Here is a 13,271-nt window from a genome sequence, read left to right as displayed (position 1 = left end):
CCTGGAGGGTGGATGAGGATCGGGCAGAGCAGCTCCAGGGGCTGGGAGGGGGCCCTCCATCTAGGCTTGTTTGCACTGGCACTGCAGTGGGGTGGTGTCACCTCCCTCCTGCAGACTGGGCTGGCCTGTCACCGTGTGCAGCTGGCACTGCCTGCCCAGCAGAGGCTGCAGACACTGGAGCAGGGACGGCGGTGGCGGTAATGGTGCCCCCATCTCAGGATGTCAGGGCGCAGGGTCCTCAGAGAGCAGAGCAGGGAGACTGAGGCTCTTACTGGACACTCACCGGTCACAGCCAGGCTCCCCGCTTCCCTACAGAGGGATCTCAGCACCAGGCTTGAGTCCCAGCTCCTCCGCTTGTGGGCTGTGTGACCAGGGGCCAGGTATGTGACCTCTCTGAGCCTCACTTTCCCATGTCTCAGGGGAGGCGAGCAGGTGTTCCTCCCCCTACCTATGGGGTCGTCTAAGGTGCGTGTTAAAGACTGTGCGGCACAAAGCGCGCTGGAAATAATAGAGCTTATTATCTGTGAACCATCTCTGCGTGCCAGGCCCCCAGATAAATCCTTTCATCACAAATATGTAGACTCTGAAGGAAGGGCTATTACTAGCGCTGGTCTCATGTATACCACGCTTGAGCTCAAGAGAACTCTTCCAGCGTGCTCACTCACTTGTTGCTCACTTCACTGCTCTCTCATTCGTCCGTTCATTCAATCAGCTGCTCCCGGAGCATCTATCCTGTTATGAGCCCCAGACTCAGCACCAGAACCAAAGGAAGAGATCCAGCTTCTGTTCCCCAAGGGGCCGACCATCTGCTAGAGGGGGTGGGGTGGCTGGAAGAGGGGCAGTTACCATTCTGTGCTGCAAATGCTAGGCTGGGGCACCCCCAGGAGAGATCTGTGGGTTAGGACACCCCCAGGAGGGGTCTGTGGGGATGCAGGGGGCAGGAGAGTGTCTTGAAGGAGGTGGTGTCCACACTGAGACCTCAACAAAGCAAAACCCAGCAGCTGAAGACCGTGGTGGACCCCGGCTAAAGAGCATGGACACGACATTGACTGGGGAGCCCTCAGGGCTAGGGAGCAGTGGCTACTTGCTGGGTTCAGGTGGACACAGTCAGGGCTTACTTGAGGGCAGGGCTGGGAAGGCAAGGCGTATGATGCTCCTGGGGGTGGCTATGCAAGAGATGGGTAAGTGGGGGGGCAAGGGGGCAGGCGGAGCCACCAGTTCAAACTCTCCCATGTCCTGGCTTGACCTACAAGGTGTGGGAGGTAGGAGGCTGCACTTGGATCGCTCAGCACTTGGGAGAGGGGTGCCTCCTCCATCTGTGCAAGCCTGGAAGGCAAACTGGGTGCATTCCCAGGTGCTAGGCAAGGCCAACCTCACCAAGACAGCCTATGCTGGTTATAAATGCAGAGTCCTAGGCCCCACTCCAGTCCTGTGGACCAAAATCCACATTTTAGCAAAATTTCCCAGTGATTTGCACACACACTAATGGTGGGAAAGAGCCAGTGTAGACCACTCACTATAACCAAGACAAGGAAACAGCCTAAATGTTCATCAACAGAGGCATGGATAAAGAAGATGTGGAACACATATACTCAATGGAACACTCAGCCATAAAAAGAATGAAATAATGCCATCTGCAGCAACATGGATGAACCCGGAGTAATGTATCTCATTAAGTAAGTCAGAAAGACAAGCACCATATGATATCACTTATATATGCGGAACCTACAATATGAAATCTGCTTTTCTATGAAACATACACAGACTCACAGACATACAGGACAGACTCCTGGTTGTTAAGGTGGAAGGGAGAGGTCGGGGGAGCCAGGGATTGGGAGTTTGGGGTTAACAGGTGCAAAGTACTATATACAGAATGATTGGAGGGAAGAGGCAACGCTGTCACTATATGCAGATGGTATGACACTATACATAGAAAATCCTAAGGACTCCACAAAAAACTACTAGATCTGATCAATGAATTCAGCAAAGTAGTAGGATACAAGATTAACATTCAGAAAGCAGTTGCATTTCTTTACACTAATAATGAAATATCATCAGAAAGAAAATGCAAAAAAAATACCTTTTAAAATTATACCACCGTCCCCCCTCCCCAAACAACAACAGCAACAAAAAACCCTCAGGAAAAAAACCTCACCAGGGAGATGAAAAGACTTAAAGGCAGAGAACTATAAAACATTAAGAAATTAAAGAAGATTCAAAAAAAAAAAAAGATTTAAAGAAATGGAATGATATCCTATGCTCTTAAATGGGAAGAATATTGTTAAAATGCCAATACTACCCAAAGCAATCTACAAATTTAATGTGATCGCTATTAAATTACCCATGACATTTTTCATAGAACTAGAATAATCCAAAAATTTACATGGAACCATAAAAGACATAGAATTGCCAAAGCAATCCTAAGGAAAAAAACTTGAGCATGAGGCATAACTCTCCCAGACTTCAGACTATACTACAAAAGTACAATAATTAAAACAGTGTGGTATTATCACAAAAAGAGACACATGTGTCAACAGAACAGAATAGAGAACCCAGAAATAAACCCACATACCTATGGTCAATTAATCTTTGACAAAGGAAGTAAGAATATAGAATGGGAGGAAGACAATCTTCAGCAAGTGGTGTTGGGAAAGTTAAACAGCTGCATGTAAATCAATGAAGTTGGAACACAGCCTTATGTTCTACACAAAATAAACTAAAAGATGGCTTGAAGACATAAACATAAGACATGACATCATAAAACTCCTAGAAGATAGCATAGGCAAAATATTCTGACATAAGATCATATCAACTTTTTTTTTTGTCCGTCTCACAAGTCAATAGAAATAAAAGCAAACAAATAGGAAATATTTAAACTGACAAGCTTTTGTACAGCAAAGGAAACTTTTTTTTTAAAGGAAAAGACAATCTATGGAATAGGAGAAAATATTTGCAAATGATGTGATTGACAAGGGCTTATATATACACAAACAGTTCATACAACTCAACAACAACACAACCCAATTAAAAAGGGGCAGAAAGCCTAAACAGACATTTCTCCAAAGAAGATATACAGATGGCCAGCAGTACATGAAAAGAGGCTCAGCATTACTAATGAGAGAAATGCAAATCAAAACTACAATGAGTTATCACCTCACACCAGTCAGAATGTTGTCATTTAAAAATCTACAAATAACAAATGCTGGAGAGGGTGTGGAGAAAAGGGAACCCTCCTACAGCGTTGGTGGGACTGTAAATTGGTGCAGCCACTATGGAAAACAACACTGAGACTCCTTAAACTGAAAACAAAACCACCATATGATCCAGCAATTCCACTCCTGGACATATGTCTGGAGAAAACCATTATTCAAAAAGACACATGCACCCCAATGTTCAGTGCAGCACTATTTACAATAGCCGAGACACAGAAGCAACCTAAATGCCCATTTCCAGAGGAATGGATAAAGAAGATGTGGAACCTATACGCAGTGGAGTATTACTCGGCCATAAAAAAGAACAAAATGACACCATCTGCAGCAACATGGATGCAACTAGAGATTCTCACAGTGAGTGGTTAGACAGACAAATACCACATGATACCACTTATACCTGGAATCCAAAGCATGGCACAAGTGAACCTGTCTACCAGGTAGAAACAGCCTTACAGACATAGAGAACAGGCTTGTGGTGCCAAGGGGGAGAGGGCTGGGGGAAGGATGGAGCAGGAATTTGGGGTTAGCAGATGGAAACTATTACCTTTAGAATGGATAAACAACAAGGTCCTACTATATAGCACAAGGAACTACATCCAGTCTCCTGGCATAAACCGTAACAACAGAGACTATAAAAAAGAATCTATACATGTGTATAACAGAGTCACTCTGCTGTAGAGCAGAAATTAACACAATGCTGTATGCCAACTATATTTCAACAAAAAACATAATGGATAAACAACGCGGTCCTACTGTATAGCACAGGGAACTGTATTCAATATCCTGAAATAAATCACAATGAATAAGAACGAGAATATATGAGGAACACTGAATCACTTTCTGTACAGAAGAAATTAATACGGTATTGTAAATTGACTATACTACAATAAAATTTTAAAAAAAAGAACCAGTGTAGAGCTCAACTCGTTAGTATATCCTTGGAAAAGCCCATGAGGGGTTGCTGGGCAACACAGTCTGAGCTCTAGAGCCTCAGAGTGGGAGGGCTTCCTGCTCACACAGCACCTTCCCTCCCCATCTCCACTCCAGCCTGAGGATCAGTGACCACTGCCTGGGCATCTCAGGGTGCATCCTCATGACCTCACCAATGGTGGAATGATGACAGTCCTGTTTGCCAAATACCAGCCCAGCTCAGAACAGAAATGTACCATGTGCGTCTGCTCATCTTTAATGCTCAAATCAAATCCCAAATGACCACGCTCACTTTATGGAAGAGAGACAGGCTCAGAAAAACACAGCAACTAACCCAAAGTCAACCAGCCAGGGACACAGATGTTTCAAATACAATTTGTTTCCCAGGCCTGGGTTTTTGCCTCTGCTTTCCCCAAGTCTGAAAAGTATACAGGTGTGGAATTGGAACCTGAGGCCTCTCACCAAACCAAGACCCATGAACGCCAGACACATAACAAGCAGCAGCCCAAGGCAGCTTGTCACATGCTGGGAGCACAGCATGCTGGAAAATCATCTTGAGAAAGGGGGCTCCGCCATTACACACCCCCAATTAAGAGTTGCATGGTGGTCCTGCCCCCAAGCACAGGTACTGCCTGCCTGGCACAGCGCATGTGCCCGTGAACTTCTAAAGAAACGGAGGATACTCTTGACACTTCCATGTTCCAACATCCAGGTGTACCTGTGTCAGCTAACCTGAGACCTGCATCCAGTCCTCAGCCCCTGGTCCAAGGAAGCCCACCTTGCCCTGGGAAATCACCCCACCCTCCACCCCTGCCCTTGGCAGATGACCTCGCCCTGCTCACTCACAGCTCTGGGGGAAAAAAAACATTTTGCTGGTTACCCTTGGCCACAGTGATTGGCTCAGCCTTGGGCATGTGATCCCATAGGAAGCCAGGGGATCTTCTGCTGGGCTCTTTACTAGGACTAGTAAGTGAGACTGTATAGAATTCAAGAAGCCAGTCCCAGGCCTCCTTGGTGATCCAGTGGTTAAGCATCTGCCTGCCAATGCAGGGGACATGGGTTCGATCCCTGGTCCGGGAAGATCCCACATGCTGTGTGGCATCTGAGGCCATGTGCCACAACTACTGAGTCAGAGCTCAAGAGCCCGAGAGACTCAGCTACTGAAGCCTGCGTGCCTGGAGCCTGGGTCTGCAGCTAGAGAAGCCACTGCAATGAGAAGCCCGAGCCTCGTAACAAAGAGCAGTCCCCGATTGGTGCAGCCAGAGGAAGCCCACACCCAGCAACAAAGACCCAGCAGAATCGTTAGTGAATAAATGAGCAAACCTCAAAAAATTTAAAAAGTCAGTCCTGATTTAATTTACTTCTGTCTTGGACACAATCAAATCAAGACCAATGGCCCCCAGAACCTTGAGACCACCAGACTCTGAGCTCTGGAAACGGATGCTCTATGACGCACTGGATTAACAACACGCCATTGTTTAGACAGATGAGACAAAGTGGACAGTATTTACATGTTATTTTCCATTCAAACTTGGGTCAAGTTTAAATCCACTTACTAAGAAAACAAGACGCTTTCCTGGACTACTAAAAGGTTTTAGGTTCCAAGTCTGTAGCCTTGAGACTCTGCATGCCTATTTTAGGAAACTACATCTGTTAGACAGTTTGTGGCAGGACAGCATTCACTTTATGTGGGAAATGGTTCAGCTCGAAGCGTCTTCCTCACCAAGTCGGATCAACTCACTGACGAAGACCTCTCACAGCCTGGTTTGAAATGACACGGCCACTACCCAAGACAGAACACTCTCTCCCAGGAGGAGACACACAGTCCGAGGCATTCCTCCTCAGGAAAAGGTTGAACGACCCACCTTCTAAGAGATTCACGTGAAATAACGCGACGTAAAATGGTGGTTTTCCTAAACAGAAATCCACAGCTGCCGCCCGCAGTCTTGTCTGGGGCTGGAACTACCGACCGGAGGAAGCAGAGTCGAGACCCTCGTGACAGCGTCCAACTCTTGAGCTGAGGCACACCGCAACCGATTCATCCCGGGGTGCCCGGCACTGGGCACGGTCCTGGCATCCGACAGACCTGCCCTTTGTGCCTGGGGTTCCAGGGAAGCCAGGGTAAAGCGCCTGACCAGCTTCTCATCCCCCTTCTCCCCCCTCCAGTTATAATCTTCTAACCTCAGTTAGAACCATGATCCTGGCATTCAACAGGCCTGTCCTATGTGTCTGGGGTTCCAGGGAAGCCAGGGTAAAGCGGCTGACCAGCTTCTCATCCCCCTTCTCCCCACTCCAGTTATAATCTTCTAACCTCAGTTAGAACCATGATCCTGGCATTCAACAGGCCTGTCCTATGTGTCTGGGGTTCCAGGGAAGTCAGGGTAAAGCGGCTGACTGACCAGCTTCTCATCCCTTTTGTCTTCCCTTCAGTTATAATCTTCTGACCCCAGTTAGAACCAGGTGGGGTTCCTCCCCCCGAGTTCAGGACAGCTTGTCTAGAAGGGACACAAAGCACTGAGGGAACCACAAGTTTGTCTCAGGAAATGGGGCCACCCAGGGGCTCTGGCAGAGCCAGCCAGCACTCAGGGGAAGAGATATATGGAAAGGGACCTCCTCAAAGACCACAGTCCTGCCCGACGCCTACACCCAGCTGCCCGTCTTACCGGATGGTGGGCTGGTCTCCGCTCAGCTGCTTAAACCTCCGGTGGAGCTGCTCGATCTGGTCTGATGAGACTGCAAGGGGGGGGGGGGGAAGGAAAGAAAGAAAAGGCATCACTAACCTCTGAACTCAGAGCGGCAGGAGGCAGGCTGGACCCTCATCCCCACTCTCCTGTTCGGTTCATTCTCGGGCCATATCCCACCAAGGCAAAACTGAGCTGGGATGAAGAAGCAGAGAAACGGTTTGCCATTCCTCCTGGTAACAGCGCTGGGGTTACTGGCTCTGACCCCTCAGCATAAGACAATTACTACTGATAACAGCTCCTGGAGAACAGGACGAACTGAACCAGGTCACCCTCTCCTTCCTCAGCTCGTTAAAAGAGATTGTATCAGCTTGTCTGGCTCTCTCCCCTCCCACTCCTGAAGATGGGTGTCTTCCCCAGTGAGAAAGGGGCTTCCTGTATCAGGTATTTAGAAACAGAGGCGGCGGGGAGGGCGAGATGGTTCAGGCTGGTGCCAGAAGTGATTCGGGGAAGACCTGTAGTCAGAAGAGTGCAGAGAATCTGGTAAAAGCGAGGGAAGTGGAAGGAAAAGAAACAGACTTTTGATCATTGCTGCTGTGGGCGACGTATTTACATAACCTCAACTGTTTCATTTTTTTCCCCTTCTGGTTTGAGATATAATTGATGCACAGCATAGCACCATAGACGTTTAAGGTATACTGCAAATGATTTGACTCACACAATGAGTGAAACAGTGACCACGTTTAAGTTTAGTGAATATCCATCTCATATGCAAAATTAAATAAATCACCAAAGGAATCAAAGACAAAATCAAAAAACACCTAGAGACAGATGACCCTGAAAACACAATGATCCAAAACCTTGGGATGCAGCAAAAGCAGCTCTAAGAAAGAAGTTTACAGCAATACAATGGTACCTCAGCAAACAGGAAAAATCTCAAATAAACAGCCTAACCTTATACCTGGAGCAACCAGAGAAAGATCAGACAAAACCCAAAGTTAGTAGAAGAAATCATAAGGACCAGAGCTGCAATAAATGAAACAGAGACCAAGAAAACAAAAGATCAATGAAACTCAAAGCTGGTTCTTTGAAAAGATAAAGAAAACTGACACACCTTTAGCCAGACTCATCAAGAAAGAAAGGGAGAGGCCTCAAATTAATAAAATGAAAAATGAGAAGTTACAATGGACATCACAGAAATACAAAGCATCATAAGAGATTACTCTAACAACTGTAAGTCAATAAAACGATCAACCTATAAGAAACAAATTCTTAAAAAAAAAAAAAAGATTATTTGTTTATTGGTTTTGTTTTGGCTGTGTAGCCCAGAATGGCATGTGGCATCTTAGTTCCCTGACCAGGGATTGATCCTGCACATTCTGCCATGGAAGCGTGGCGTCTTAACCACTGGACTGCCAAAGAACTCTCCTGGACAAATTCTTAGAGAGGCACAACCTTCCAAGACTGAACCGTGGAGAAACAGAAAGTATGAACAGACAAATTACAAGTACTGAAGCTGCAACTGTGATTAAAACTCTTCCAACAAACGAAAGTCCAAGACTAGATGGCTTCACAGGCAAATTCTATCACATGTTTAGAAAAGAGTTACCACTTATACCTTTGAAACCCTTCCAAAACACTGCAGAGGAAGGAACACTCTCAAGCCCATCCCACGAGGCCACCATCACCCCGATACCCAAATCAGACAAAGACACCACACAAAAAAAGGAAAATTATAGGTCAGTATCACTGATGAACAGAAATGTAAAAATCCTCAACAGGGCTTCCCTATGGTCCAGTGGTTAAGAAGCTGCCTTGTAACACAAAGGATATCAGTTCAATCCCTGGTCCTGGAAGATCCCACATGCCTCGGAGCAGTTAAGCCCACATGCCACGACTACTGAGCCTGCTCTCTAGAGCCCGGGAGCTGCAACTGCTGAGCCCACACACTGCGGCTCCTGAAGCCCGCATGCCTAGAGCCTGAGCAACAGTGAGAAGTCCCCATGCCAATGAAGAGGAACCCCCGCTTGATGCAACAAGAGAAAGTCTGTGTGCAGCAATGAAGACCCACCACGGCCAATAAATAAGTAAATAAATATTTTTTAAAAACCCTCAACAAAATACTAGCAAATCAAACCCAACAATACATTAAAAGGAACACACACCATGAACAAGTGTTTATCCCAGGGATGCAAGGATTCTTCAATATCCTCAAATCAATCGGTGATATACCACATTAACAAACTGAAGAATAAAAACCATATAATCATCTCAATAGATGCAGAAAACCCTTTTGACAAAATTCAGCATCCATTTATGATAAAAATTCTCCTGAAAGTGGGCATAGAGGGGACCTACCCCAACATTAAAAAGCCCATATATGACAAACCCAGAGCTAACATCATTCTCAATGATGAAAAGCTGAAAGTATTCCCTCTAAGATTAGGAACAAGACAAGGATGTCCACTGTTGCCACTTAAATTCAACATAGTTTTGGAAGTCCTAGCTATAGCAATCAGAGAAGAAAAAGAAATAAAAGGAACACAAATTGGAAAAAGAAGTAAAGCTGTCACTGCTTGCAGATGACATGATACTATACTTAGAAAATCTTAAAGATGCTGCCAGAAAACTACTAAAGCTCAATGAATTTGGTAAAACTGCAAGATACAAAATTAGTTACACAGAAATCATTTGCATTCCTATACACTAACAATGTAAGAGCAGAAAGAGAAATTCAGGAAATAATCCCACTGCACCAGGAAGAATAAATACTTGGGAATAAACCTACCTAAGGAGGTAAAAGACCTGTAATCTGAAAAACTACACAACAGTGATGAAAGAAATCGAAGATGACATAAACAGATGGAAAGATATACTACATTCTCAGACTGGAAGACCTTCAGTGGTGCCCCAGGCAGAGTGGAGAGGCCCTCCGGTCAGAGATGGGGTAACCAACTTACTGTGACCTAGGAGAGGCTGCTAATGATGTCTTCAAAAAAGGATATGGATTTGGCATGGTCAAAATACATCTGGGAACCAAGTCATATAGTGGAGTGGAATTTTCTACTTCTGCTAATGCTTACACAGATACAGGGAAAGCATCAGGCAACCTAGAGGCAAATACAAGGTTGGTAACTATGGACTGACCTTCACCCAAGACTGGAACACAGACAATACTCCGGGGACAGAAATCGCATGGGAGAATAAGTTGGCTGAAGGACTGAAACAGACTCTTAATACCATATTTGTACCAAACACAGGAAAGAAGAGTGGGGAAACTGAAGCCCTCCTATAAATGGGATTGTTTCAGTCTTGGCAGTCATGTTGATATAGATTTTTCTGGACCAACCATCTATGGCTGGGCTGTGCTAGCCTTTGAAGGTTGACTGACTATCAGATGAGTTCTGACACAGCTGATTCCAAACTGTCACAGAATAATTTTGCTTTGGGTTACGAAGCTGCAGACTTCCAGCTGCACACTCACGTGAATGTGGGCACGAATTTGGAGGGTCCATCTACCAGAAGGTGAGCGACAGGACTGAAATGTTAATAAACGTCACGTGGATGGGTGAGAGGAATAACACCCACTTTGGCATCTCTGTTAAGTACACGCTGGACTCTAGAACTTTTCTCTCTGCTCAAGCAAATAATACCAGCCTGATTGGACTGGGTTACACTCAGACCCTTCGACCCGGAGGGAAACTGACCCTGTCAGCTCTAATCAATGGAAAGAACATCAATTCAGGACGGCACACAGTTGGGCTGGGATTGGAACTGGAAGCTTAATGTGGCTTGGAGGTGAAGAGAAATGTGTTTGGGCCTTAAAGCTCTTCTGTGAAATTTCAAAAGCATGAACTTTTTATTCTTCCAAAGAATTCTGATCCTCCCCACACTGAAGCCTAGGTTCTGAGCCCATCCTAAGGGGAGGCGCGTTTGGAGGCATGCCCAGAGGCTGCCACGTTCGTGCCACCTTTCAGTTTCACAGTGTTATTTTCAACGTGATCCTCAGGACGGTGTAGAGTCATGTACAAAGGAGACGGCCTGACCCTCTGGCTGTCCATCATGTCCCGCATGTCCCACCACTTTTTCATGACCTTGTAACATACTGGTCTCTGTGCAGTAGTGGAATCTTTGGTTTTGCATCAGAGTAAAATAAAATCAACCCATCACATTTGGAACATAAATAAATAAATGAAAAGACTGTATCTTTTGAAGCTAAGTTGCTTCAGTCGTGTTCTACTCTTTGTGACCCTATGGACTGTAGCCCACCAGGCTCCTCTGTCCATGGGATTCTCCAGGCAAGAATACTGGAGTAGGTTGCCATTTCCTCCTTCAGGGGATGTTCCCGACCCAAGGATCAAGCCCACATCTCTTACATCTCCTGCATTAGCAGACAGATTCTTGACTACTAGCGCCACCTGAGAAGCCCCTAAAAAACACACAGGTATCTATATGTCTGATTCTTTGTGACCCCATGGACTGTAGCCTGCCAGGCTCCTGTGTCCATGGAATTCTCCAGGGGAGACTACTGCAGTGGGTCATCATTCTCTTCTCTGGGGGATCTTCCCAACCCAGGATTGAACCCAGGTCTCCTGCATTACAGGCAGATTCTTTACCAACTGAACTGTCTTCATCCAATTCCTCCTCTCCCCACCCCCAATTGTTTCAGAAAACCCACATACAGGTTTGCTTTCCTTTTTAATTACCATTTTTAGTGGGTGGGCCCTGTTTTCTTCCACAGCTAAGACCAGACCTGGTGGGTCCCAGGATTTAGAGGGTTTCCACCCACACGCCTGCTTTATGAAATGCACAATACTAGAGACTTCTGTGTACCTTCTCACCTCCTCCTCAAAACACCCTGTGAACAGATACTTTCTCCTCTGTTACGTCATCTGAATAGTGCAGCTCAGAGAGTGCTGTGCTCACACAACTGTGATCGGCAGAGTTGGGATTCAGCCCCAAGTCTCCCCAACTCCATAGACCCCCCCTTTAACCACTATGCAACATCGCCTCTTTTCCCAGAACATGCTGGTGTTCGAGGCCCTCAAGTCTGGTGTCTGGGGACTATGTATGTGTTCAGTCGCTAAGTTGTGCCCGACTCTTGGCGACTTCATGCACTGCAGCTCGCCAGGCTCCTCTGTCCATGGGATTTCCTAAGCAAGAATACTGGAGTGGGTTGCCATTTCCTCCTCCAGGGGATCTTCCTGACCCAGGGATTAAACCTGTGTCTCCTGCATTGGCAGGTGGATTCTTTACCACTGTGCCACCAGGGAAGCCTGGGGGACTGCAAAAAATTCTGAAATTGCCGCTAGCCTGGGGCAGGGCTTGCTCCTCCCACCACACTCTCGACATCTCTCATCCCTCAAGCACCTTTTCTCTTCCTGTTCAAGGCGGCTAATATCTGGGGCCAAGTGGCCACCTTACTTCATGTTCTGTTTTTTTCCTTTTCGGCCTCAGGCTCCAGCTGTCATCTCTTCAAGAATCTACAACTCAGAGTTCTCAAGCTCCTCTAGGAACTGTGGTGGCTAGAAAGTATCACTACCATGACCGAGCCATCCTGAAGGCCTGCCATGTGCCGGGGGAGTGGACATGTCTCCACGCATTAGCTCATCTGTTCTCAGGAAGCCATGGGAGGGGCCGTATCCCACGGTACAGATGTAGGAACTGATGCTTGGAAAGGTTAGGTAAGCCCTGGGGACAGTCACTACTTTTCCGGGGGAAAATACAGCCATTTATGTCACATGTATGTTAGCACGGACATTCACATATTCCACGGTCTGGCCCATGCACCCAGCAGAAATGCATACTTGCTGGGACTTCCCTGGTGGTCCAGATATGCATTTCTGTGCTCCCAATGCAGGGCACTCAGGTTCCGTCCCTGGTAAGGAAACTAGATCCCACATGCCACAACTAAGACCCAGTGTAGCCAAATTAAAAGAAGAAAAGCACACTTGCACTCAATCAGAGGGTATGTAGAAGGATTTCATGGCAGTGTGATTTGAAGAGCCCTGGACTGCAGCCATGTGGCGCTAGTGGTGAAGAACCCACCTATTAATGCAGGAGATGTAAGTGATGCGGGTTCGTCCCCTGAATCGGGAAGATCCCCTGGAGGAGGAGATAGCAACCCACTCTGGTATTCTTGCCTGGCAAATCCCATGGACTGAGTAGCCTGATGGGCTGCAGTCCATAGGGTTGCAAAGAGTTGAAGCGAGTTTGCACATACGAACACAGGACTGCAGCCATGAAATTAAAAGATGCTTGCTCCTTGAAAGAAAAGCTATGACAAACAGTGTATTAAAAAGCAGAGACATCATTCTGCCAACAAAGGTCTGTATAGTCAAAGCTATGGTTTTTGTAGTATTCATGTACAGATGTGACAGGTGGACCATAAAGAGGCTGAGAACTGAAGAAGTGACGCTTTCAAATTGTGGTGCTGGAGAAAACTCTA

At 46.4% G+C, this 13,271-nt stretch overlaps 1 protein-coding gene and 1 pseudogene across 2 annotated transcripts in view; one reads left to right on the top strand and one right to left on the bottom strand.

Annotated features, from left to right (window-relative positions):
- TESC (tescalcin) overlaps positions 1-13,271 on the bottom strand; it is a 62,956-nt gene that overhangs the window by 27,167 nt on the left and 22,518 nt on the right. For both annotated transcript variants that reach the window (XM_027956545.3, XM_027956544.3), the window contains exon 2: positions 6,806-6,875. In XM_027956545.3, the coding sequence (XP_027812346.1) occupies positions 6,806-6,875 (70 nt within the window). The remainder of the gene's footprint in view (positions 1-6,805; positions 6,876-13,271) is intronic.
- LOC106991708 (voltage-dependent anion-selective channel protein 3-like) lies at positions 9,505-10,609 on the top strand (annotated as a pseudogene).

This window comes from Ovis aries, chromosome 17 (assembly GCF_016772045.2).
Source record: "Ovis aries strain OAR_USU_Benz2616 breed Rambouillet chromosome 17, ARS-UI_Ramb_v3.0, whole genome shotgun sequence".
NCBI lineage: Eukaryota > Metazoa > Chordata > Mammalia > Artiodactyla > Bovidae > Ovis > Ovis aries.
Note: the sequence above shows the minus strand (reverse complement) of the source record. Positions and strands in the feature narration are given on the sequence as shown.